This window comes from Phocoena sinus, chromosome 6 (genome assembly GCF_008692025.1).
Source record: "Phocoena sinus isolate mPhoSin1 chromosome 6, mPhoSin1.pri, whole genome shotgun sequence".
Lineage (NCBI taxonomy): Eukaryota > Metazoa > Chordata > Mammalia > Artiodactyla > Phocoenidae > Phocoena > Phocoena sinus.
Genome location: NC_045768.1, coordinates 80383643 through 80411377, shown reverse-complemented (window position 1 = coordinate 80411377; position 27735 = coordinate 80383643). Strand labels below are relative to the sequence as shown.

The 27735-nt window shown below is 42.4% G+C and overlaps 1 protein-coding gene and 1 long non-coding RNA gene across 4 annotated transcripts in view; one reads left to right on the top strand and one right to left on the bottom strand.

Annotated features, from left to right (window-relative positions):
• On the top strand, positions 1 to 24134 carry LOC116755362. Of its 2 annotated transcripts, none has more exons than XR_004350339.1 (3): positions 1 to 52; positions 4558 to 4612; positions 24031 to 24134. It is a non-coding gene; the product is annotated as an uncharacterized LOC116755362 (long non-coding RNA). The 2 variants fall into 2 exon arrangements; XR_004350340.1 differs by having other exon boundaries at positions 9 to 52; positions 23933 to 24050.
• Positions 1 to 27735, bottom strand: part of ACO1 (aconitase 1) — a 59868-nt gene that overhangs the window by 2009 nt on the left and 30124 nt on the right. For both annotated transcript variants that reach the window (XM_032634698.1, XM_032634699.1), the window contains 16 exons: positions 26900 to 26969; positions 26586 to 26769; positions 25875 to 26014; positions 24045 to 24216; positions 22655 to 22755; positions 21138 to 21254; positions 19878 to 20037; positions 18474 to 18609; positions 15769 to 15853; positions 14829 to 14985; positions 13302 to 13426; positions 11338 to 11442; positions 10725 to 10867; positions 8112 to 8259; positions 3817 to 3939; positions 378 to 563 (listed from right to left, as the gene is read on the bottom strand). In XM_032634698.1, coding sequence (XP_032490589.1) covers positions 378 to 563; positions 3817 to 3939; positions 8112 to 8259; positions 10725 to 10867; positions 11338 to 11442; positions 13302 to 13426; positions 14829 to 14985; positions 15769 to 15853; positions 18474 to 18609; positions 19878 to 20037; positions 21138 to 21254; positions 22655 to 22755; positions 24045 to 24216; positions 25875 to 26014; positions 26586 to 26769; positions 26900 to 26969 — 2152 coding nt within the window. The remainder of the gene's footprint in view (positions 1 to 377; positions 564 to 3816; positions 3940 to 8111; positions 8260 to 10724; positions 10868 to 11337; positions 11443 to 13301; positions 13427 to 14828; positions 14986 to 15768; positions 15854 to 18473; positions 18610 to 19877; positions 20038 to 21137; positions 21255 to 22654; positions 22756 to 24044; positions 24217 to 25874; positions 26015 to 26585; positions 26770 to 26899; positions 26970 to 27735) is intronic.

Sequence of the window (27735 nt, the reverse complement as noted above, 5' to 3'; positions counted from 1 at the left end):
GGACTCTCAACCACTGCGCCACCAGGGAAGCCCCTAAAAAGATGTTTTTAAGGTAATGTGAAAATGCCCTATGGCTGAGCTTTCATCACCGTTCTCTGGGCTGAGATTGGGAGGAACAGGAGACAGTGGGGCTGGCAGGTTTGGGAAGAAGGATGGAACTGATAACTCTATGAGTAAACAGAATAAATAATAAACCGACATAGTGTGGCATCACTGTGCTGGCAGGTCAGAAAGGTGCTAGTAGATCTCCTAAGTCTAAAGCACGTCTACTGAGGGATTTATTTTTCCTTCCAAATCCCACTGATTTCCTTCTAACAAGATTGATGATGAACACAGGGCCTTTGAGCTGGGCCTGGCATGGAAAGGCGCCGACTTACCTTGACCTGGACTTTCATTCGTGGTTTGAGGGTTTCTGGAATGCTGATAGTGTATCGTTCCCGCCCTGTGAGTCCTAGGGTGTCTGCATTCTCCCCGGGGAGATACTCGAGGGGGATCACCCCCATCCCGACCAAGTTACTTCGGTGAATACGCTCGTAACTCTCAGCCAGGACAGCTCTGATTCCCTGATGAGCCAACAGAGTAGTTTGGACAGTTTTTCTTTAGTTACACAGACACTTTACAAAGGCTTCGTAAGTCAGAACTCTTCTCACACCTAAATTCTTCATAAGTACCAATTAATCGTTTACATAAAATGTTGCCCGCTAGTTATAAATAACACAGTAGCCAGGCTTAACTGATTGCCTGCACTGTGTAGGCAGCATGTAGGCGCTTAAATGAACTCTCCTCCCACCCTCCCCCAACCCTCGCTATTATTGTGCCCCTGTACCCTAGTAGTCAGTGGTTTACCCAATATCTGAACCCATGCAGTCTAACCACACACTTAGCCACTTTGTGATACAACATTTCTCAGCAAACTTCCACTGTATCTGGAAACCTCAGCACAAAGAAACATAAAGAAAATTCATTTTTCCCCTTGAATTTTGCTATTATTGTAGGTGCATCAGCAGACACCGAAGATTTAATAAAAACACAACTTTCAGAACATACTACAGAGAAAGTAAATGATTACCTACTGTGTGCTGCTTTTATACTTCCTGTTTCAGGGATCAAATTACATTGAATATAATCTTGATATAAAGCTTCCTATAAAGTACATTTTACTATGATCTATAACTGGCAATGTACAGCAGTGATCAATAAACCAGGATACTTGATTAACTAGAATATCCCATCCTCAAATATTAGTTAACTGTAATATAATAGTAAGATACCCCTAAAAGGTCTCAATATCTAGGGTCCACTTTTAAGATCCCCTGAATCAGGGTTACTCAGGAAGCTTGTTAAAAATGTAGATTCTTGAGTCACAAATGTAGTAAACAAACTTATGGTTACCAAGGGGGAAGGGAGGGCGATAAACTGGGAGATTGGGATTGACATATACACACTACTATATATAAAATAGATAACTAGTAAGAACCTACTGTATAGCACAGGGAACTCTACTCAATATAATGACCTATATGGGAACAGAATCTTAGAAAGAGTTATACATATGTATATGTATAACTGATTAATTTTGCTGTACAGTCGAAACTGACACAACATTGTAAATCTATATTCTAATAAAAATTAATTTAAAAAAATGTAGATTCATGGGTACTACCCCAGGTCTACTGTATCAGAATCTCTAACAGGGAGCATGGGTGGGAGAAGATAGTGATTCTTTTAATTTAGGAGAACCATGGCTATAGAGCAGTAGTTCTCAAACTCTGCTGAATATTAGAATCACTGGGGAGACTTTTAAAAGCCCGATGTCCTGGCCTTTCCCCTTACCAGTTAAACCAGAATCTCTGGGAATGAGATCCAGGCACAGGTGTTTTTTTAAAATCTCAAGGTGTTTCCAAATTTAAAAGCAAATTTATAGAGGAAGGGCAGATTCTTTAGGACAGTAGATATTTTGTATGGATTTACGTATATATGTACTGTATACTTATTTTGGGGGAAGTGGTAATCTTTGTAAACACAGGTCATTCACGTCTCAAGCTCTGTGTAAAGGGCCTTGCAGCACTGCAGATCACAGCTGTCTGTCCCTCTCTGCATGAGGACAGCCCGGGGTTGCCTAGTGGCCGAGGCTGGGCAGCTACAGAATGAAGTGTGTACGGCTGCCTGGGCAGACAGAACTTGGAGCAGTTCTGTAGAGAAGTCTAGACGTGTATGGTCAGGCCCCTCAAGATGGCTGTTCTCTTGCTCTTTGTACATCCCCTGCTCGACCAGTCCCTGCTTCACCTCTGCCCTACTCACATGAATGTGCTTGCCCCCTGCCCCTTAAGTCAGAACGGCCCCACCTGCTAGCTTATTAAAGGGAAACATCTGCCCTAGTGGTGGTGGTTAACCTGAGGGGCTGTGAGGCACAGGCCCCAGCTGCTGGTTTCCCTGGTAACTGATGAGCCAACCTGACATCAATCCCCCCCTATAAATGGTAGCCTCCTTCTCCCCCAGGGGAGGGAAGACTTGCTGTGTCCTGCTTGCTGTTTGCTGCACACGGTGGGGTGTTGCCCCAGGACCTTGCTTCCGATGTGTAAGAGGCCCCCCTCTATTAAACCACTGATGTCTCTCTGTCGCTGTATCCGGGCTCCTTCTTTGGTCTCGTGGCTGGTGCAGCCCAGTGAGCCCCTAGAGAGCCCCTCGGTGCCAGGTCTCTTCTTATTTCCCAGATCTCACTGTCCCCACCTGACTGCTCCCTGCAGCACCCAGCTCCCTTCCTAAAATCCTTTCTTCTGTAATTTCTTAGGTTCTTTTCAGCAGTTTCTAGAAAAGGCAGGCCTTTGACAAATTACCAATAAGAACATCTCCCCCCCACCCACTGCAAACTGATTGCCTAAAAAAAAATAGGTGTGATGTTCAAAGACATTTTTCAGAAGCCTGGGAGTCTGGAGGGCTGCCTGCCAGACAGCCATATTTTTTTTTTTACTGTACTTGTGGATATCAACTTACTTAGCATCTGCCAAGTGCATTGATTTGCTCGAGCCATCGTTATTTAAATTGATATCAGCTAAGCTATTCTACCCTATCCTGAGGATTAAAGTCAGTCACCAGGAGTGTGCCCTGCTTTCAGGGCAAGCAAATGCTCGAGAGGTAAAAGCTCCTGCGTGGCCCCTCCCCCAGGGACACCTGACGCAGGTCAAGCCCTGAAATGGCTGAAGGTTCCAAAGAGCTGACTGTCTACATACAGAGAGGGCTTCCTTTTCTATTGAGCCTGTATGCAGACTTTTCACAGGCAGTGATAAGCAACTGTTAAAAAGTGCATTCCCCGAGCTTATCCAAAGCTCAGGCTCCTTACTTTTTCCCTTCTGTGAACCTGACGATACAGTAGCAGTAGATTATTCCTCACATTCACCTGGGACAAGAGCCTTGAATAAACTTCAGGTGATAACCTCTGAGAACGTTATGAAAACCATGAAACTTTCCCCATTTAAAAAAAAAAAAAGACACATACTACACACTTCTGGATGGATAGACTTCGGGACCCTCCCCCCAACTGTTCTGTAGACGCCCCCAAAGATCCACAGCTCCCAGGATAGCAATGTTTGATCTAAGGGAAGCTGGTGAACTCTAGATTACCCTTCACTCAGTGAAGTAAATCCTGATCTACCAAGAAGCAGGAGATGAATAAACGTTCCCTGCTTTCCCGAGCTTGCTTTGCTCTTCTACATCTTGGAAAGTAAAGCAAAGCATTTTATTTCTGGCCTCCCTCCCAGCTTCCCTTCTGGTTCAGAGGGGCAGCTGCCTGCGGGGATGTCTCTGCATCCTACTCACCAGTAGGAAAGGGCCCTTGGCCGCCCAGTCTCGGGAGCTGCCTGAGCCGTACTCTTTGCCGGCCAGAACTATCAGGGGAAGGCCCGCCTGCTGGTACCGCTCAGAGGCATCGAACACATCAAGCTGAGGAAGAGAAGAGGAAGGTTTTACAGACACAGTAAAGGCACAGAGTGTGGACACAGGGCAGTGAGTCCTGGTGGGACATTCAGGGGCAGAAGTGTCTGTAGTCGGCCAAGCCAACGTAAAGTCAATGGAACACTCAACCAGTCAGTTGCCTGGTCTACAAATTTCCAGTTAACTCCATCTACGTACCTCTATCAAATTGAATGTTATACTCTTAAGTGAAATGCCTCATTATCCTAGTTTTAGAAAAACATTCAAATCCTAGGGCATCAGGGGAAAAATAGGAAATTAGATCAGTTTTTTTTTTTCTAACTCTTCCATTGATTAAAATATTTTACAGCTAAAGCAGAGAATCCCACCTAAACCTGGGTTTTGACTGAGTACCAGAAGCTCAGCGATGGTCAGCTGTGAAGGGTAGCCAAACAGAAAGAAGGTCACGTGTTCAGGAATTACATAAAATGCAAACTCTTATGTGTCACCCTTCTACATGGAGGTCAAGGGAGAGACAGTAGAAACACTGATGGAAGCACCAATCAATAAAGGACAGGAAAGGATTAATGGATCTTTTGGTACATATGAGAAACATCTTACACAAATAGATTCATTTGTTTCTCACAGGAGCTCTGAATATTCTGCTGAGCTGAGACTTCACAAAGAGATGATATCATTGCTGGTGAGTAATAAAACATTGTTTTCTCCTGGCTACTTAAGTCAGAAAATAAGATCTGTCCAAAAGAAGGAGTATTTGATTTGAAAGGAGCTCTAGAAAGGTGTCTAATCAAATTCTTACGTAGGCTTTCACAGATTGCTATTGCGGTGAAAGGATGGAGACTGTGCTTGATGTCACACGGCATCGCCTAAATCTGGGTAGGATTCTGTATGTCTTTAGCTGGATAGAGCTCATGAATATAGAAACTGTTTAAAAACAAACGAACAAACAAAACCAGTGAAAGCCTGCCCTAGCCAAATAGCCTGGATCCTTTCAAAGACCAGAAAGAAACAACCTACCTGATATTTTCAGAGATATCTATTAGTAGCTTTGTATTTAAGACTGTGGGAGTGTGTGTTTTTTAAAGTGCTTTTAAAACTACCACAAAGCTGACAATCCCGTGGCAAAGCAGGTCTTGGAACCCAAGATGAGTGGGACTAAGCAGGTCTAGAATTGCGAGCTCCTGGCTTTTCTCATACATGAGCCAAACAGAGTAGTAAGCAGCTTATAAAGCATCAGCTCCTGTACTCTCCCGCTCTTCTGAAGAAAACATAAAATTTAGTGGTTTTTTTCTGTTATTGTGCCTCTGTATCCCTAAGTATTTAATCAGCCAGTTCTTCATTTCTCCTTTTTTATTGTTAATTTCCTACTTTGATGATTTAGTTCTTTTAACCACTGTGCTCCTTCCCCTCCCCCACCCCCTACTCTCCGCGGCCTTCTAATATCATTGTCATACATTTTGATTATGTAAATGCCACTTATAGCTGAGCCATATAATATACTCTGATTTCCTTTTCTTGGCAATTAAACAATTTTTTTTCCACCGGAATAAATTTTTTGTATGTGTGCTCACCTATTTCTGTGTCCCTACTTGTTAATTAATTCCCAAATGCACTGCCTAAAGTATCAATACAAGTCTTCTCTAAAGACATTCAAATCTATCAGGCAATCTAATTTAAAAATCTTTTTCATGGGGTGTCACTCCTGGAACCCAACATTCCTGTGTGGACTGATGGCTCTCTGAGGACATGGTGCATTCCTATTCTTTCCCCAACATCCTGTCGATTCCCTGTATTTCTTTTTCTTGGATCCTACATCTTCCTCTTTTTTTGGTTTATTCCCTCGTTTTGGTGTAATACATTTACTAAGTAGCTTCTTGAGACTGGGACTAAGGGTATTTTTAAAGTTTTTGAATATCTGAATGTGTTATTACTTTAATCTCACTTGGCTGGAAGTATGAGGGACACAGATTTTAGGGTCCCAATAACTTTCCTCAGTCTGTTTCCTGGGCTGCTGTGAGCGCGTCTGATCCCCAGGACAATGCACATAAGCTGTTTTTCCCTCTCTGAAGTTTCTAGAACTCCTTGCCTCTGCTGTTCGTGCCGCGCGGCTTGTGGGATCTTAGTTCCCCAACCAGGGATCGAGCCCAGGCCCTCAAGCCGTGAAATCGCGGAGTCCTAACCACAGGACCGCCAGGGAATTCCCAACTTTGCTGTCTTAATTTCATAATGATGTCACTTGGAGTGGGTCTTCTTTAATCATGTGGCTGGGCACTCAGTGGACCTTTGAATCTGGAATCTCAGATTTTGCAGCTGAGGAATTTTCTTGTGTTAATTCTCTAATAATTTCCTCTCAGATCTTGTCTGTTCTTTTTAGCATCTCTATTCAGTCAGATGTTGGCCCTCCTCAGTTCAGTCTTTAATTTTCTTACATTTTCTAATTTCCCCTTTGTCTTTCTATATTCTGGAAGATAATCTCAACTAATCAACTTTTCCTGTGAAATTTTAGGGGCTTTTTTTTTTTTTTTAAGGAGCTCTTTCTTGTCTTCTGATTACTTTACAGCAACAGAAAATCATCTCTTATCACTCTGAGGAGACAGTTGTTTTCCTTAGTTTTCTTCTACTCTTTGCATTATCTGTTGTCCTTTATATTCCTCTGTTCTTTGTCTGTCTTCCAAGTTCAAGGCCTGATTCAAATGCCTCTTCATCTCTCATTCTGTCTCCTTATTTAAGCTGAGGCACTAAGCAACTGACTAGGAGTTCTGTGCAATGGCCGGGCTGTAAATGAGGGAGATTCATTGTGACAGTCAGTATCCTGGAGGCCTCCAAAGTCTGTAACTGCAAGTCCTTCCCCTTCATCTCTCGGGGATTTTACCATTTATTTGTATCTTTTTCACTTAATAGTTTATCGTCCCTGCTATTCACTGAACAGATATCTCCTGGGCATTGACTTTGTGCTGGATCCTGGTGATCAGAGTATCTATGATGAATTTGCTTTACAAACATAGAACCAGTTACAAGTGAGGCAGTGTGTTTGGTGGTAAAGAGCGTTGACTTCGGACAGAGCCTGACTCCATGGGTTTTAATCTCAGCTCCTCAGACTTGTGAATTTAGGGAGTTACATGAGCTCTCTAGGCTCCACTTGCCAACTTAAAACAAGGAGAATTATGGTACCTTCCTCAAAGGGTTGTTTTGAGGATTGAACAAGTCAGTATATGCAAAGAGCTTAGAACAGCACCTGGGATGGAGTAAGTTCCACAGACGTATTTGGTCATTATCATTTTAAAATAATTTGTGAGGGTTATTTCTTAAGTAGCTTAACCAGTTTTCATGCGGTTTCACAGCATTCACTGGGAAGGGAAGTGACCCTGAGGACCTACTGCTGTGCCAGATGCTATGCTAGGTGTTTAACGTGTCATTCCATTTGAGGTTAAGCCTCAGAGCCTTAAAAAGTGGATATTATTTCTACTTCTCAAGTAAGAAAAATGAGGCTCAGAGAGGGAGATAACTTGCTGAGGGCTCCACAGCTGATATGAGGTGGAGATGGGACTTGAACCCAGGCTTGTCTGACTTAAAGTACAGGCTTCCCCACCTCTCATATGCCTGCCATCTGTGAATAGACAATTCCAGCTGTAATATGCCAACTCCAGATGGTCCCCATTAGGACCCAAGCAGGCCTGCACAATCCCGTACATTCCTTCTTTTCCTAGTGATATGGTAAATTAATTAAATGCTATTAAAGTTATATTGGGTTGGCCAAAAAGTTCATTTGGGTTTTTCCATACGAGGCTACTGAAAACCCAAACGAACTTTTTGGCCAACCCAATAAAATAGCACTTCTTAATAAATATCCTCCACCTTAACCTGGAATTTCCCCTTCAAGTACTCTGAACTGACGAAATTTCACTCAGAGGTTTTTAAGCTCAACTCCTAGGAAACTAGACTTAGTTAAAGCATGAAGCAGAATCTCTAAGCAGGAAAAGTTTTCCCAGTTTAAAGGGCCTCTCCATCAAGGATGAACTCTATATACATGGACACCTGGCAAGAGGGACTGTACAAAGCAAGAGGTAGGATGAGCTGTGAAATAAAAATAAGACCAAAAGGAAAGTGATGGTGCAAACATCCACCCACCCAGAGCCTGAGAAATTCTGGCTTCTTAATGAAGTAGAAGACACAATACTCACAATTTCGCCAGTAGGCAGATGGATAGTCTGTGGTGCCTGCTTGTTCAAGAATTTGTTTAATAAGCGGATATTGGCAAATGTCCCCCGCGCCATGATGGCGTCATTACCTCGGCGGGAGCCATAGGAGTTGAATTCTCGTGGAGTCAAGCTGATAACGAAAGCAGGAGGGGAGCTGGTTTAGTGAACTGAGAGAAGATTAAACTTGGCTTACCCCAAGAAAAGAGAAAACCCACAAACCTAGGTGTTTCTCTATGTCTGCTAAGTATTGTTCTCCAAGGCAGAAAAGCTATTCCCATGGCTTCAACTGAGGGCAGAGTGAGAGGTCGCAGGTGGGACTGTGAATCAGTATGCTCCCAGCAGCAACCTACAGTCTTATAAATCTGAGTAGAGCAATCGGGAGGGACTTTAATAAGAGTATTTATTTTACTGATTCAGTAGGGTAGCCTATAAAGCTTCACAAAAGGTAAAATACTAAAAATGGGTAAGAAAAACAAAGGAAGCAAAGGGAATACTCAGGGTAGGCCAGTCAGGTAGAGCCAAGAATGGGGACACATAAAATACATTCTATAAACTAAACAGAAGTAGGTTCAAATTTGTCCCCGAGTTACCAGGAGCTCAGTGCAATGAAAAGACACATAACTGGTGACATGACTTAGAATTTTCATAAGATCAAAATCAGGGCAGTGCCAAAGAGGCAGACGGGAATAGCTATTGGTGGTCCTAAAATCAAAGAAAAATCTTATCTGTGGGTCCCAATGAAAGGACACTTTGCAAAGTGAGTAACAACATCTTAAAATGAACATGGCGACCAGTTCACTGGGCTGTTTCTTATAATGCTAGGAAGCGTGTGGTTAATGATTTATTAGTTAGATCTGATTTGAAGATTGAGAGTCTATGAATGGGCTTCAGGACCAGGAGTAGGTGAGTGTGGCTATGAACTCCTGAAATTATGTCCAAAATGTGCATGTGCATTTTTATGAGAAGGTATATCTCCTTTCATTCAATTCTCTAGAGTATCAATAATCACCAATCTAAAAAGGTGTTGGTCACTGCTTATTTTCTAATTTCTTCCTCCAGCCTCAATCTTGTTTCTCTAGTTTCTCTGTTTGTTCTTAGAAGCCTTTTCTCCCATTCATTCACTCAACAACTTTTTATTGAGCACCAACTATGTGCCAGGAGCTGTTGTGGGTGAACAATGAACAAAACAAATTAAGATCTCTGCCTTTGCAGAGCTTACATTCTAGAAGCTGGAGACAAAGAAATTTTTTTAAAGAGCATCCTACGCAAGTGTTACTAGATTGTGGTTAATACCTTAGAAAAAAGAAAAGGTAGACCAGGGCAAGGAGAACAGGAGTATGGTGGGAATGAACTCATGGAGGAAGACTTGAACTTGGCGAGAGAGTTAGCTAAGAGGGTATCTTGGGGAAGGGCATCCAAGAGGAAAAAACAGCCAGCTCAACCAAAGGCTCTCAGGCAGAAGGGTACTTGGCCTTGCTTGGAACATTCGATGAACAAGGTGGTGGGCAATGTGTCCCGAGCAGTGTGGGTGAGTGGAAGAGCAGGGACTCACTGACTCATCTTGAATATCACCTGCCCTTTTCTACTTGCTGATGGACTTGTGTCTCCCACTCAAAGCAGAATCATATCCCTTTAAAATCTCACAATATGTATCTATGTATAGGCAGTTCCCATACATTTTGAAAAGTAGTTGCCCTGCGTTAAAGAAAAATCTTGACACAGACCACTGTGCATCATCTCCTCCAGATGTGGGCTATCTTCTTAAACTTACAACACTCACATTTCTGGAGAATATGAAATATTCTTGGTCTGAATGAATAGACTGTCCCATAGGGTGCACTAGGAAAAGGCAGAGATGAGTGAGCAGGATAGAAAGGGAAATTCATGAAGAAAATGGGTTAGCCACCAGGCAAGTGAGATGAGGGGCAAGGTAGCTGTCCTCTCCTACTGGGAAAAAAGAAGGTGTTGAATTTCGTTCCTCAAATTGGCTCTGGGCCCCATCCCTGAAGAAGCTGATTCAGGAGGTGGGGACGGGAACCAGGAACTTTTATCTCCCCAGATGACTCTCATGGAAAGTCCCATTTGGGACCGACATTGATTGATAGTGGTATATTAAATAACAGTGGATAATACTGTTAAAATCGGTATGTGACTGAAGGATTGCTGAATGGATGCGTAAACTGCAAATCCTTGAAGTGGATCTCTGTAAAGAATACGTCTCTCAACCAGGAAATATCAATGCATTTCCAGTTCTAGCCCTGTCGAGTACTTCAAGTGGAACCAGGCTCTGCCACGGGTGAAGAGCAGAGCCTTGTACTTTAACAGTCAGCCAAGCTGGGGGTTGGGATGACAGCTGAGTCTAATGAGTACACCTGCTCAAAAAGAAGGTCCTCATCCCTGCTGGGGTTCACGTGCTGATGGATTCTCCCCAGGGAAGCTTCGAAGCAGCAAACAGAAAGAGCAATTGGTTTTCAAGCCCCAGGGTTCAGTGAAAAACCGAAGTGTGACTCCAAGGAGACCTCATGAAAAGAGAACTACTGGCCTCACTCTCTCCATTTCTGCCTTCAGGCCTTCCTCCCCTTATTCATTACTTACCCTCTGTTAGTTAAGTAGCGAGCAGCAGGGCTATTTCTTGCAATATTTCCAGCCGGAGAGATGTGGTCTGTTGTTACTGAATCTCCCAAATTTAACAGCACGTAGGCATCCACTATAGATTTAGGAGGCCGAAGATCCAAAGTCTACCAAAGAACACAGTAAGTCAGTGTTTGCCCAGGTTTTCTCCCAACATGTCACCAGGGGAACCCCAACAGTAGCGGTCCATGGACCTGAACCAGATGACAGCCCTATATCAGTGCATAGAAAATTCTAGTTTTATTGTTTTTTTCAGGGGTGTTTAGAAAGGTGAGGTGAATTTATGCAAAATATTCATATCTCACTCTTGAAGGGAGGTGAAGTATTGGCACTGTCCACTCAAAAGCAACAGGGATGCTGCTGCAAACGACATTCTCTTTCTCCACATCCAGAGAAGGCCTCAGATGCTGAGGACAGCAGGAGTCCTCCCCGCCCCACCCAGGGCAGTGCAGACTCCTTGATCATCAGTTTCAGAGAAGATTTCCCTTGTTTTTATGGATATAAGGTTTAAATATGGATTTTGCAAGGCAAGAAACTTTTTGAAGAACTCGTTTTGTTAAAAAGTAAAAAGTCCTACCAGGTCTTCAAAGAATGGTGGTGACTTAATGTATGTAGATTTGGGATTCCAGTAATATAGCTTATCTGATGGGGCTGCTAAGGCATTCCAGCTCTCATTCACAGTCTTGGGGAAAAAAGAAAAAAGGAAAGGCAGATCTAATCACAGTCCATCCTAAGGAAAATTTAACATGCGAACACAAACATATATTCAAGCTAAGAGCACAGTGAAAACCATTCTTATTCTAAATGGTCACACAACAGAGTTCCTCTATACTAAGACAACACCATGCTAAGTAATTTAAAAATACATGTGCTCTGTGATAGGCAGCCTCTGGAATGGCCCCCACGGACCTGCCTTCTAGGATTCATACCCCTAAGTGATCCCCTCCTGCTGAGTAGGGGCTGGGCCTAGTGACTCACCTCCAGGATTAGGTTATAAAGAGACTCTGCCTTCTGTCACTTTCACCCTCTTACCCTCGCTTGCTTGCTTACTTGCTCTGATGGAGGCCAGCTACCATTCTGTGAAGAGCAGGTGAAGAGACCCACTAGTAAGGCACTGAGGGCAGCCTCTAGCTGACAGTCAGTGAGGAGCTGAGGCCTTCACCCACAGCACGTGAGGTCCTTTATCCTGCCAACAACCACATGAGTGGTCTTAGAAATGGATCTTCCCCCAGTTGAGTCTTCAGATGAGACTGCAGCCCCAGATGACACCTTGACTGGGGCCTTGTGAAGGCACACACACCCTGTTAAGCCGCACCTCCATTTCTGACCCATGGAAACTGTGAGATAAAAAAAATGCTTGCGGGCTTCCCTGGTGGCATAGTGGTTGAGAGTCCGCCTGCCGATGCACGGGACACGGGTTCGTGCCCCGGTCCGGGAAGATCCCACATGCCGCGGAGCGGCTGGGCCTGTGAGCCATGGCCGCTGAGCCTGTGCGTCTGGAGCCTGTGCTCCTCAACAGGAGAGGCCACAACAGTGAGAGGCCTGCGTACCGCAAAACAAAAACAAAAACAAAAACCTTGCTGTTTTAACTCACTAAGTTTGGGGGTAATTTGTTGCAGAGCAATAGATAACTAATACATATACTTATAAATATAATTTATGAAATAATCCAGATTGTACCCCAGGGGAAATTATGTATGCTCTGAAGATTCTGGGAAGTAGACCTCCAGGTCATAAGGACATTAGCTAGTAAAAGACAGCTGCTATGCATTCAAATTGGCTTGAATTAGCTCTACATGTCCATTGACTCAGACTCTGGAGAAATACATTTAACCCAATATCTACCAAACTCCCTTATACCATTTCCCAGTGAGCAGCTTGTGGGATTCACAGTGCATGAATATGACCCCCGTGTGACTCTGCTACCCAGTCTGCCCTCTTGTTTCATTCAAACCACCAGCCCTAGGCTGAAGCCCTTGGGTCAGCCTATCACAGAGACTAGGGAAAGTGGTAACATCCAAGAGGCTCCGAAAATGATGCTGAGCCCCATACATTTTCCCTGTATTTGTAAAATGCACAGCAAGTTTTTTTTTTATTTCGGTAGTTTGATAGGGTGGTGTTTCCTACTGAGTGGCTTTTATTTTTATTATTATTTTTTAAGCATGCAAATACATCTGAGAGGTGCATTCAACCATTTGATGCCTCAGTGACACACTACAGTGACATCAGGGGGTCCTCAACCATAGTTGATGCACGCCCCAGGCTGCCTGAGGAAGGGGGTAGCTGTGGAGAGCTGGCCAGGAACCACACACAGCTGAGGCCTTTCCTCCTGAGGCTGCCACTCACTCGTCCAACTCTGGGAACATCTGGGGAGTGTGGGGTCTGGAAAAACGTGAGTCTTAGGAGAAAAATGATGGATAACCACTTCCCCAATCATCTGAAGAAATGTTACTTTGTATAGCTGACACCGCCACTGGCCTCAAGGGTGGCAGAGATGATGCATAAGAGTAGCTTTCCCTCACAGGTGGGCTGGGACCTCACCTCTATTTTCTGATAGACCTCCTTAAACATCCCAGGGATGACATACTGACGCTCCACTGCCTGGATCTCATCTCTGGTTGGCCAGATATCTCTCAGAAATACCTGTTGTCCCTTTGCATTTACCCCTGGGGAAAAAAATGTTTATTAGTGAGAAAAACATCTCATACCCCATTTTCATCGCCACATACAGTCAGTCAAGTCTCGTTCAGGGTAGTTACGTTCTGTAAAGCCTACGTGCACACTCAGAGAATACTCAGTCACTGCCCCCAGGGGACACACATGTTAGGCTCCCAAGAGCCTCCATCCACAACACTGTCGTCAACTGATCAAGACATAACCCTGTTTTATGTGTGTTTCTGTTTCATGACACCTTACTTCATACATACTGTTGATGCATTCACACTGAACTTGCGAGCCTGTCTAACGCGAGGCCCGTCACAGCCTTCTTGGGCTTAGGAACGCTACACAGCACTTTAGCACTACTCTTGGTGGTCATTTTAAACAGTGAAATCACCAATAAAAAGCACAAAAATGTGAAAAACATGGTGCTAAACAGAGCTCGAACAGGACACTTGTTTGCAGTGTAACACCTGCAATAAAAAGGCAGAATGGGGCTTCCCTGGTGGCGCAGTGGTTGAGAGTCCACCTGCCGATGAAGGGGGCACGGGTTCGTGCCCCAGTCCGGGAAGATCCCACATGCCGCGGAGCGGCTAGGCCCATGAGCCATGGCCACTGAGCCTGTGCATCCGGGGCCTGTGCTCCACAATGGAAGAGGCCACAACAGTGAGAGGCCCGCGTACAGCAAAAAAAAAAAAAAAAAAAAAAAAGGCAGAATGTTGCCTTGTTCGACCTCAGCTGAGAGCAGGCACAGTGAGGGACTCAAGGTTTTCACACCTGCACCCCTCCCCGCCCCCACCCCGTGCACATCTGTGAGTGACCATGGGAGAGTGATGAGCGTTGATTTTGGGGTTAAAATCCATTTTAATGAGTAGTCAAATTTGCAAATATGGAATCCATATATAATGAGGATCAACTGTATGTCTAAAGCTATGATTTCCTGAAAGTAAATTCCAGGGCACCATTTTCATATTATCTAATCTGCTTATTAGCATGGGTTGAGGAGGGTACAGCAAAGAGACCAGAGGAAAGGAAACAAAGCATCCTGTCCCCAGAATTTCAAGAAGCTGTACTATGTGGATGTGTTCCTACAGAGGAGACATTAAAACAGTGCCTATCATTAGATTAAAGCAGGAGCTGGAAAGGAAGGGACTGGAGAAGAAGCCAGAATGGCAAGATCTCCACTACTTTGGGTATTTCTTTCCCTTTTGTTGTCCCTCCCCCTTTAGTAAATTCTTGTTTAACTATTTCAGTTATGTCTTAGCTGTGTATTGGGGCATAAAGAAAAGGCTCCTCCTCTGATCTCTGGAGGGTCTAGCCTTCATTATTTATTAAGGAAAGCAATAACTTTCTCCCAGTAATGTTTTCAGATACATTGGAAAAACTGTAACCCCCCAGAAAAGATCTTACCCAGTGGTTCTTTCTCAAAGTCGATCCGGATGGTCCCCGCAATTGCATACGCTATTACTAAAGGCGGAGAGGCTAAATAGTTGGCCCGGGTATTGGGGTGGACTCGCCCTTCAAAATTCCTGTTCCCAGACAGTACTCCAACAGCAACAAGGTCCCCCTGTGTGAGGCAAGGGGAAAAGCAGGTCGCAAAGAGAAGAGAATGCCTAGGCTCCATTTGTCAAAGTTTTCCCTTTAAGCTTCCCCTTCACCCGGTCCTCTCCCTGGGAAGAAGAGCACACAGGGTGACCCTGTGGGAGACACTCTGGGTCAAAAGCAGCTGAGAGACACATTCAGTGGTTTCTGCTCATGAGAAAATAGCAGGTTGGTCAGGAGGCAGCATCCTGGTTATTTTGCTGCTGGGGCCTGAGAACAGGCGGGGAAGACTGCAAGTTGAAAGCTAAAGGAAGCCACATTGACTGACAGGGATTCTATAATTAATGCAAAGCAAACCAAATAGTATTTCTCAACGCTACAGAATTTATGGGCCAAAAATCAAGCCAATGCAATTTAGTTTACATTCATTTGTCTGATTTGGAACCAGTTTTCAGACAACAGGAACAAACGATTCTGGCGCCTTCTGCAGTCAAAACCACGTTTAGGGAGCACGCGTGTGCCAGGCGCTGCACTATGTCCTTCGTGTCCACTATCACCTTAGTGCTCACAACTCTATGAAACAGGTGCTATTATTGTCTCCAGTTACAGTTGTGAAAACTGAGCCACAAAGGGGTTAATTAACTTGCTCAAAGGTATACAGTTAATAAGTTTCACTCAACTCCAAAGACCGTACTCTTAACCACATCCCATGCTTCCCTGGACCTTCTTAAAATTACCAGCCTTTTGATCACACATCATATGAAACATGACAACAGCTCTGAAGACCCACAAGTTCCTCTGTAATCACCTGCGTGATGGCTTCTACCACAGCTTCAGCTAAGGGCCCACTGTTGCCAATGCAGGTCATGCAGCCATAGCCCACCACATCAAACCTAGGTGCAAGAGAGAAGCACAGGATGGAGAATGACTCTCAGTGGGCTCACCTGTTGGTTACAGTGCCTGGAGACCACTGACTTAAGTAAGTTTAGTACAGGGCTGTCTCTATAAAGCTTTCATTCTTGGGAACATCTTGATCTACTATTCATCCATTCTAGATCATTCAATTAAGAGTCCTTTTTATAATTTACTTTTTAAAAAAAACTGAAGTATAGTTGATTTATAATATTAAGGTGTACAACAAGGTGACTGTCATATACAAACACACACACACACATATTTTTTCAGATTATTTTGCACTATAGGTTATTACAAGACATTGAATAGTTTTCCCTATGTTATACAGTAAATCCTTGCCGTTTATCTTTTTTTTTTTTTTGGCCACACCACGCAGCATGCGGGATCTTAGTTCCCCGACCAGGGATCAAACCTGCACCCCCTGTAGTGGAAGCCCAAAGTCATAACCACTGGACGGCCAGGGAAGTCCCATATCTATTTTATATATAGTAGTGTGTATCTGTTAACCCCATACTCCTAATCCCACCTCTCCCCCCAATCCCTGCTTTCCCCTTTAGTAACCATAAGTCTGTTTTCTATGTCTGTGAGTCTGTTTCTGTTTCGTAAATAGATTCATTTGCATTATTTTTTTTAGAGTCCACATACAAGTGGTAATATATAATATTTGTCTTTCTCTGCCTGACTCACTTCACTTAGTACGATATTCTCTAGGTCTATCCATGTTGCTTCAAATGGCAATATTTCATTCTTTTTTATGGCTGACTAGTATTCTATTGTGTATATGTATCTTCTTTATCCATTCATCTGTTGATGGACACTTAGGCTGTTTCAATGTCTCAGCTATTATAAATAGTGCTGGTATGAACATGGGAGTGCATGTATCTTTTCAAATTAGAGTTTCTGTCTTTTCTGGACATATTCCACTGACTGCTGGATCATATGGTAGCTCTAGTTTTAGTTTTTTAGGGAAGCTCCATACTGTTTTCCATAGTGGTTACACCAATTTACATTCCCACCAACAGTGTAGGAGGGTTCCCTTTTCTCCACACCCTCTCCAGCATTTATTATTTGTAGACTTTTTTTTTTTTTTTTTTTTTTTGGGGTACGCGGGCCTCTCTCTGTTGTGGCCTCTCCCATTGCGGAGCATAGACTCCGGACGCGCAGGCTCAGCGGCCATGGCTCACGGGCCCAGCCGTTCCGCGGCATGTGGGGTCTTCCCGGACCGGGGCACGAACCCGCGTCCCCCGCATCGGCAGGTGGACTCTCAACCACTGCGCCACCAGGGAAGCCCCTATTTGTAGACTTTTTGATGATGGCCATTCTGACTGGTGTGAGGTGATACCTCATTGTAGTTTTGATTTGCATTTTTCTAAAAGTCAGTGATGTTGAGCATCTTTTCCTGTGCCTGTTGGCCATCTGTATGTCTTCTTTGGAAAAATGTCTATTCAGGTCTTCTGCCCATCTTTTGATTGGGTTGTTGGTTTGTTTGTTTTTGATATTGAGATGTATGAGCTGTTTGTATATTTTGGAAATTAATCCCTTGTCGGTCACATCATTTGCAAATATTTTGTCCCATTCGGTAACTTGTCGTTTTGTTTATGGTTTCCTTTGCTGTGCAAACACTTTTAAGTTTGATTAGGTCCTATTTGTTTATTTTTGCTTTTATTTATTTTGCCTTGGGATATTGCTACAATTTATGTCAGAGAATGTTTTGCCTATGTTCTCTTCTAGGAGTTTTATGGTGTCATGTCTTACATTTAGATATTTAAATCATTTTGAGTTTATTTTTGTATACGGTGTGAGACAATATTCTAATTTTATTGATTTACATGAGGCTGTCCAGCTTTCCCAACATCACTTGCTAAAGAGACTGTCTTTTCTGCAATATTCTCACCTTCTTTGTTGAAGATTAATGACCATAGCTGTATGGGTTATTTTTGGTCTCTCTATTCTGTTCCATATAATTTACTTTTATAAGTAATTTACTTTTTAAATTTATAAGAAAATTATAAGGAGTCTATCTGATCTGGAATTTTTAAAAGTTGAAATCAGATATGCCATTTGATGTCTTTATTCACTACTCTTATTATATAATCCCAAGGACTTCTGACTTTTATGAGGCACATGACAAAAATCTATGTCATCCAAATTAGGAATAGTGGATTAATTGGAGAAACTGTATTTGGCAACAAATAACTAATTGACTTCAAGGAAAGAGAACATTTTCAGGCATGGGAAATAATTATTTTCATACCAAAGGGCAGATTCAGTTGCAGAGCCAACACTAGCCCATAGCACACCTTCATACAACTGAGAAAAGATGCCCCCTGCCCCAGGAGTGCAGCGCTACAGCAGAGCACAGGCTTGATATCAGCCCCTGCTCTCTTCACAGACACCCTTGTCTGATGAACAACCAGTACAACTGTACAGGAGGGCCCTGCTCTGTCGGAATTTGAGGGTTTGTCTGTTTACCATCTGACAGAAGACTACACAATTAGACACCATCAGATAAGCTTACATCCATTACAAGGTGACTTAGCAAAATACCTGTGGAATACAATAAAACAAAAGCAATGGTGTAAGAGATTTCTCCCTCACCCAAGCTGAGACAGGTAAGGCATGACTCCACTTTCTCGCAGGTAGTAGGTGACCACACCACTTCCAGGAGATAGGCTAGTTTTGATGTAAGGCTTCACGTTCAGGCCAGCATCCACAGCCTTCTTTGCTAACAAGCCTGTGAAATGGTAAACACAGACACGGTGTGTGGGGCTGCCCACTCTAGGTGCCACGGACATTTCAGGAAAGAGGCTGACTTCAGTCTGCACTTCCTGCATTGCTTGACAGAGCCCCATTCATGTTGATGCTTTCTGCCATTTTTGTTGCCTGACAGAAATCAAAAGCTCGCTGGCCCAAAGTCATTTACATGTATTCAGTAAACTCAAAATTAGCCATGGACATAAAGAAAAAGATAAAAAGAGCTGTGCCTTTTTTTTTTTTTTAAAAAAAGAGATAAACCTGAACCATTCATGATTATATTATAGAATGAGTTTTTAATTTTTGGAGGGAAAGCAATCTTTCTAATTATATTTTATTTAGATGAAAAATAATAGGAAGGGCCCCTTCTTAAAGTATATGAATTGTGTACTTGTTGGTGAGGAATACAGTCTGCCTAGAAGATAAAATCTAGTCCTCAGATATTTCTTGAAGAGGAAGATCAAGGGCTCTTGGGCCACTTGACTCTGGGCAAATACAGAGACTATTTATTACAGGGACACTGGGTGCTCTGACTTAGGACATATCAGGGAAGTAGGAAAGAAATAAGGAGTCAGGGGTATAAAGAGACAAAAGGCTACAGACAAGCTGGTGTCTTATCTTAAGGAAATTGGTTTGTCCAAAGCTTAGGTGGCAACAGATGAATTCCTGGACAAAGAAGGTTCTCCTTAGGCACTTGTCCAATTCATAAAGAAAGAACTGTTTGTGGACACAAGAGGAACTCTTAGGGATATTTTAAAATTTGGAAACTAAAGGGACATTAGAGTAATGAAACTCTGCCTGTAAATATTAAATAATTAAACAGAATTGCATAATAGGTAGATAAGTTTTATCGACCAGTGCCCTGTGCCATAATTCAGATGCACTTGACAATGCATCTAAGACAGACTAAATTCTACTGTACAAAAAGGCCTATCAGGGGTATTATGGAGAAGACAGTCTATGAAATGAAAACAGGTTTTTTCTTCTAAAGTCTGACATAAGATTCTAGGCTTTACCAGAAATTCATCTTTCTTTCCTCTCTTCTCCTTCTTTCTGTGTTGATTCTAAAGACTATACTACTTTAAATACTTTGCATTATTTATTGTGTAAACATTTCTGGGCCAAATTAATCTCTGCATCTGGAAAGGATAAGGTTCAGGGAACTATATGTAGAACTCAGTTAAGCCCCTGGGTTATGTCTTGGGAAATTTTCACCCACATGTCCACATGACCATCAAAGGCACTTACCTGCTCCTAACATCACAGATGGATTACTGGTGTTAGTGCAGCTAGTAATGGCAGCGATTACCACAGAACCGTGAGCAAGGGTGAACTCGCTATTATTATAGATAAATGTCTTATGGTCATTATGATGGTCCAGAGCAACCTGGAATCCTTTAAATCCTTGCTATAGGAAGAAAAAAAGAAAAAAAAATATATGATCAAAAGTTCTCACTTTGGAAGAAGAAGAAATACTTTGGTAACTATAGTTTTAAAGGCCAATTCTTAACAAAACATAAACATCTCAGCTGGTAAACTCTGAAATGCTACAGAAAAATTAAATTTACTCTTTTTAAATCTTTATAAAAGGGAGTCATGATTTCTGAATCTGATTTTGCTTTGAAATTATTAACAATTCTTCCCCACCTCAAATACCGAAAGACTAAAACTACAAATTTAGCTGAGTCTAATTAGAGCTAATTAGTACAGATGTAATGGCTACACTGAGGGCGCTGATACTAACCTTTATGGAAATTTAGAAAAAGGTGCCATTTTGGCCAGATTCAACCAATCATAAGCAGTAAGGCTAACACAGTGCAGCTGAACATTTGGTAAAATGCTGGCATCCCGTGGATAAAATCCATCACAAATCTTATTCATTTGAAAAATCTTCATTGAAAATCTACTGTGTACAAGATACTATGCTGGGCACTTTGTGGGATACAAAGGTGACTGTGCATAAATCCTATCCTCAATCTACAGTGTAGTAAAGGAAATCAGACATGCACATATTATACAGTACCAACAGTGAAATTAAAGGCTATGAAACACCATCACAGGGTTTCCCACTGATGCCATGAAGGTTCAAATGAGGGAGAGATGACTTTGTGCTATGGGATCTGAGGCCACATTGTGGAAGAGCTGAGAGATTAGGGCATGCAGACGGGGAAGGGACATGCAGGCAGGGGATGGCATGAACAAAAGTACAGTGGCCAGAAAAGTGTGGGCAAGCCGAGTGAACACCGTGGTGAGTCATGTGAAAAGGAGGTATGCTTTTGAAAAGGAGGGTTGAGTTGTGTTTACAGGCAATCAAGTGCTCTAAGGAAGCTGCCTGGCTCTTAGCTAATGCAGAGGGAGGCATCGAGGACTATAGGATGGAGAGGAAACGCCCGCAGCACCAAGGCTTCAGGAAGACTCATCATCGAGGGCGGTGAAGCCTGTGCACAAAGAAGCCAAGCATGGGGCAGGATTGGGGAGGATTTCTACCCACCTCTCCCAGGTCCCTACCTTGGCTCCAAGGCAGCTCTCAAAGTCCTTTTTCATGTCAGATATGGCAACTTTGTCCTGAGGCCTTTTGGGTCCACTGCAGCAAGGCACTACTGTTTTCAAATCTAACTCCACAACCTGTGCACCCAAAAGAAAAGGAACCATGGAATTGACATTATACTCACAAAGAAAAAAACACAGCCGTGCCAGAGAATTTAAAACACCACAACAATAAAAATAAACTAAACTACCACATTCAAAACCAAGGAAGTCAATGTCCATTTTACGCTGAAGGGATGAATTTCCAGAGTTCCAGATGAGCACTTTGGTAGCATGGGACAGGCAGAAGCCTTGCCACCTCTCAGAAAGACCAGGGTGGGCATTGTGGCTGCCTCCAGGGTCTTTCACTCAGCCATCTTTGCAAAGCAGCTCATACATCCTTTTTATTGCTTAAGTTAGTCAATGAGATGGATTTTCTACTGAAATGATAGATAAACCATTGTAATTTTTCTAAGATGACTGGGGGAATGCAGCCATTAACTCATCAATGCCAAGAAATGGGCCCTAGTCTAATTGAATATTTCCTTCCATCAATGTAATATGAAACGAAACAAGGATCCCACATCTGGTTTACCCTTCAATCTTGGCTGCTGAGAAAAATGTGGATTCAGTTTGCACCCTAGAAAATGAATGAAGATAAGCACGTCTATGGGTAAATCAGAACAAATTGATTCGCTTGCACCTCCATTTCTTTCCCCATCTATAATAATGATGTGCTTGTCAGCCTTTAAATAGCTCCAGTCCTTCTAAACTCCTTTTCCAAAGATCTTCCACATAAGAGGAGTAAAGCAAAAAAGGAGAGCAGGGCTTCCCTGGTGGCGCAGTGGTTAAGAATCTGCCTGCCAACGCAGGGGACATGGGTTCAAGCCCTGGTCTGGGAAGATCCCACATGCCGCGGAGCAAGTAAGCCTGTGAGCCACAACTACTGAGCCTGCGCTCTAGAGCCCACGAGCCGCAACTAACGAGCCCATGCACCGCAACTTCTGAAGCCCACACACTCTAGGACCCACGTGCTGCAACTACTGAAGCCCTCACGCCTAGAGCCCATGCTCTGCAAAAAGAGAAGCCACCGCAGTGAGAAGCTCGCGCACCGCAACTAAAGAAAGCCCGCGCACAGCAACGAAGACCCAATGGAGCCAAAAAATTAATTAATTAATTAAATTTATTTTTAAAAAAAGCGGTGGGTGGCGGGAGCATACTCAACCTAATGGCCAGGAAGAATGGGACAAGTTACGTTATTTTATGTCTACAATTCCTTATCTTTTTGATTTTTTAGCCTTTGAACACCCTGTTCTTCTGCGATAACTTGGCAGTGGCTAATTTCCTACAAATACACCCCCCAAGAAAACACATTCACAACTAAAACCACAGGCTTGAGAAAGAGGAAACACATGCCCAGCACTGTGTGCTAAACATTTTAAATGCATTATTTCATTCTCTAATCCTTTATCATGACCTTATGAAAGGCACTCTCATACCTGGGCAAAGTCTGGGTCTTGAGCGGGGTCACTGAAATCCCGAAACATTCCTACAGCCTGAAGATACTTTTTAATATGCTTTACTTTTTCTTCATCACGACCTAATGGGCATTTTAAGAAGTAACAAGTAACAGATGTTAATATTTCCTGATTAAACTAATGCCTCTACCAGAAGCTATACAAGGAATGGGCATTTCACTTAAACACACACCAAGAGCTCTGCTGATGTTGCAGCTTTCAGGCTAACAGTCTGACTCTCTAGCCGATGCTGCTGTTTACTAGGGGCCATTGACTGATCTGCTGTTCTATCGAAGTGACCATTTTCTGTAGAAGATTCTCACTTATAAGCACTCATCTCTCTTTGGTTATGGGTCTTAATTAAGAGGAGCCTAAGCCTCAGCGAATTGTCAAAGCATACCTCCGACACATCTGCCTTCAACTGGCCACAGACCCTCAGCATTCCACATGATTCTTGTTATAGTAATCCCCGCAGTCTCCCACCACAGATCACCAGCTGTATGCCCAGCACTGTGTGCTAAACATTTTAAATGCATTATTTCATTATCTAATCCTTTATCATGACCTTATGAGAAAAGCACTGTTATTATCCTCATTTATGGATGGGGAAATAGTGGCTCAAGAAGATTAACTTTCCCATGGAACATGGGCCGTAAATGGCAGAACCAGGATCCGAAGCTGAGTTTAGATTTGAGTTCAAAGTCCTAACTCGTGATGCTATATCACCAGGAATATGACCCTGAAAGCTCTGCTGTTTCATTCTGATCAAGACCCTGGTTGCAGGAAATAATACCTACGGTTTGCCCAATGGACACGGAGTTCTCCCAGTTTTCTGACAGTTAAATAAGCCTGTTCGAGAGCTTGATTCTTGGATCCACAACAGATCAGCATTCTTTTTTTTTCTCCTCTTCATTTTAACTGAATTGTAAAGGTCATCAGCTTTCAGCATGGACCTTATAACAGATGACTGTCTGATCTTTGTTAACATTTATCATGACCTGTTGTTGGGCCCCAGTGTTCATTACATCCCCTGTCATCCTCTCCACGAAGACATGCAGGAGAAATTTCTTTTAGGTTTCAGTTTAAGAAAGTGTTCAACTTCTCTGAAACCATTGGTTTCAAATCAGTAGATGTTACAAATTCGGTACCAGATCAGTAAGAGGTTCGGTGGCCACCTCTCGAGCCATAGAAACTAATCTCATCTCTGGATGTATTTTGCAGCTTTCCCCTCCCCACCATCCCTTCTCTTCTCTTCTTTAGGTTGAGTGCCTCAACTATTTAATCGAGGGACAGAGGCAGAAGGTAGTGCTCCAATTCTCAGTGTTCTATGAACTTTAGAAACGGCCTTCTGTTTTCAGGGTTCTGCACTTACCTGTCTGCACCAGGTACTTGATACTGACTTCATCAACTGGGAAAAAGGCAGCAGTGGCTCCATACTCTGGACACATGTTGGCAATTGTAGCTCGGTCGGCAATGGACAACTGGGCTACCCCTGGCCCGAAGAACTCGACAAATTTGCCCACTACCCCAACCTGGCGGAGGTGCTGAGCAACAGAACAATAGCAGAGTTTGAGACTTGATAACCTGTATTTAAAATGCAGAACTATCCCCTTGCAATTCTCATAAAGTAGCCTTGTGAGTAAACACAAAAAATGAATTAGCCCAACATATGTTTGACTACTTTTAAAAATAAAACTTAAAAAGTAAGGCCAACTAAATACAACATGGTATCTTGGAGTAGATCCTCGAACAGAAAAGGGATTACTGAAAAAACTGGTGAAGTTTCTAGTTTAGTTAAAAATGTCATACCAATGTTAACTACTTCTGTTTCTGATAAATATACCATGGTTATGTAAGATGTTAACATCTGGGGAAGCTGGGAGAAAGGTAACAGGAACTCTGTATTACCTTTACATCAAGTCCCCTGTAAATCTAAAATTATGTTGAAACATTTCTTTAAAAAGAAAGAAAAAGTAATATAAAAACACAAATAATAAGAAAAGTTTTGCCAAATGAGAAAACTTCTTTCTAAAAATTAAATAAATTCTTTCAACTTGAATAAATTATGATTTGCACTTGTTGAATAAGCAAATGCCTTGTTTTCAAGGGTATAATGAAAAAATATCCTGAACACAGGTATAAGTCAAATGTAACCAAAAGATCCAGGCAGTCTGACTCTCACACCTTTTCCATACAAGCCATCAGCCAGGGCTGGAGCCTCATGACTGGCTTGGCTCTGCATGAGATCAGCTGTATGAAGTGTGGACAACCACACGGACAGGCCCTTTTGGTTACATGGAATTCTGCCAAATTTTGTGGGCAGAGCCTATATTATTCCACACTTGAACGATGTGGACATCTCTGATGAGCTATAGTGTTCAAATAAATCTGATTCCGATGTCCATGACTATTAAATCAAAAGTATAGCATCCATCCCACATAACCCAAGCCTTCAAACTATACAACCAGAAAAACTTGTGTGATAATAAAAAAGAAATTACTTTTCTAATAGTCTTTCAAAATGAAACTGCCTTCTTTTTGCAAAGCAAGCAAATCACCAAAAAGGATTATTTCTGACAAGGGCAAATGAAAAACAAAACAAAACAAAACTAATATTTTCCAGCTTGGAGAAACATCTGTTACAATAATGTAACTTATAATACAGAGAATGGAATTTTAAATAGTCAAAAATTATTCATAGTTATTTTCATATAAAGAAGAACCATGTGGAAAAAATGTAGAAGTATAAACATATGCATGGAAATGATTTCTTATAACCTCAAGACAGTGATTATCTCTAGAAATGAAGAGGGTGGCTTTAGCCATAAATATTACATTTCACTTCTTAAAAAATATACATACAGAGAGAGCTCTGAAGCAAATACAGCAAAATGTTACCATCTGTTAAGTCTACATGGTGGGCGTATAAATGTCATTTTAACTTCTGTGTATTTAAACTGTTTCACAATTTCAAAAAATTTTTTTAAAGAAAAAGATCCATGCAGCAACAGAAGAGTAAAATGAACATAATGATCTGGAACCTAACTGCAGAGTTCTCTCCTTATGTCATCTCTTTTAAAGTCATAAACGTACTGTTTCCTAGCACTTCTAGAGCACATGGAAACCAAGAGAGACTCCATCATGGACTTTCCTCCTATTTGTCACTGCGACTCAGACCACAGAAGAGGCAGCACATTGTTACCTTGGTGATGGTGAGCACGATGTCAGTGGATGTTACCAGGGGGTGGGGATTTCCCATCAGCCTGTAGCCAATCACCTGGGGAAGCACCATGCTGATTGGCTGGCCCAGCATGACAGCTTCTGCTTCGATACCACCCACACCTGTGTGGAAAGGCGTGACAGAGTAATGCTTTCCTTAGTCCTCACGATATCCCTCAGGCATAGTTCACTGTGATTAACAAGTAGTCAACCCACTTATAGTGTTTTACTAGTGTAGAGTTATATTTCCATAAAGGACAGTTATCTTTTCTCTATTTCCCTCTATAGAATTTTTAACAAGTGTTTCTCAAAGTGTGGTCCCCCAAACACCTGTGTCAAAATCCCCTTGATTCCACACTAAAAAGAAGAATGGGCTTCAAGGAGTCGCTGTTTTTAACAAACACCCCAGCTGATTTTCGCCTATTCTAATTCCAGCTGCTTATTCCAATTCCAGCTGCTTATTCCAATTCCAGCTGCTTATTCCAATTCATTCTTCCAAACATTATACTGAGTGCCTAAAAGGCATCAGACACTTTTCTGGGTACTGGAAATTACTGGAAAACAGACCAAAAAAAACCTCTCTGATATTTGTGGTCACTCAAATTCATGCTGCTGGGATGTAAGGGTATCAAAGTAAATCAAGGTATTTACATAGAACAGCATAAGTGGAATAGGAGCCCAGAAGAACACTCACCCCAACCGAGAACGCCCAAACCATCAATCATGGTAGTGTGCGAATCCGTGCCCACAAGACTGTCTGGGTAATAATATCCATCCTGATCAAATACCACTCTTGCCAAATACTCCAGATTCACCTGGTGGATGATTCCTGAGCCAGGAGGAATAATCCGCATGTTGCGAAAGGCCAGAGAGCCCCACTAGGATTGAAAAATGGGGAGAACACTATGAATACCAGACACACCTTTATGCAGCTCACCTCCTTGGCACCTCTTCCTCATACCCCACACACATAAAGAATCAACCAATGGAGCCAGACTCTGCCCATACCTTTAAAAATTCAAATCGTTCTCTATTTCTTTCAAATTCCAAGTCTTGATTCTTCTGTAAACTGTCTGCCCTGTCAAAGAGAAAGACTAAATGTATAAATTTTAAGGCGTAAAATGTTACTGGTCAAATTTATAGGTGATAATAAAGAAAATGGCAGTTTCATGAGCAGGCTTGCTGGGTGGTGGTGTGCATTCGTTAACATGGGAAAGAGGTAATTAAAGAAAGTAAAAAGAATAATTATTTTTTGGTTCAGGTGATTTTTATAATGCCTTTAAACATGGTGGGTAGAAAACATTAAGTGGATTTAAGTTAAAACTATTCTAATCATAAAGTCTGACTCTTAGGAACAGACTCAAGACATTTATGATGACAGTAGCAGCTTAGATATTTAAAGAAGCTTTCTTTCTGTACTCCTTTCTTACCTATGACCTTGTTACAACACCTCTCTGAGCTGAGCCATATCTGGGCTGGCATTTTCATCTGTTTTATGTTGGGAGGTAGGGAACCAGTGATGCCAGGAGGCACAGGAATTTATAGAATCACAATCTCCTATCTTGCAAAAGGAGGTTTATGAGGAGGATGGTGCCACTCAAGGACGTGAGTAAAGCACAGATTATATACTGAGGTTTGCTCCAAGTCATTCAGTTCATCAGGACTGACATGGACAATTCAGGGCATCAGGAAGCTTTTCCAGACTTTTTATTTTATTTTTTTTATTTTTTTCAGAATTTTTATAATCAAACTACATTGTTTTGAGGTAGAGTAAGTCATAGTGACAACTCGGCATGGTTAGCACACAGGAAGTGCTTACAAACTGTCATGGGTTGAGTGAACAT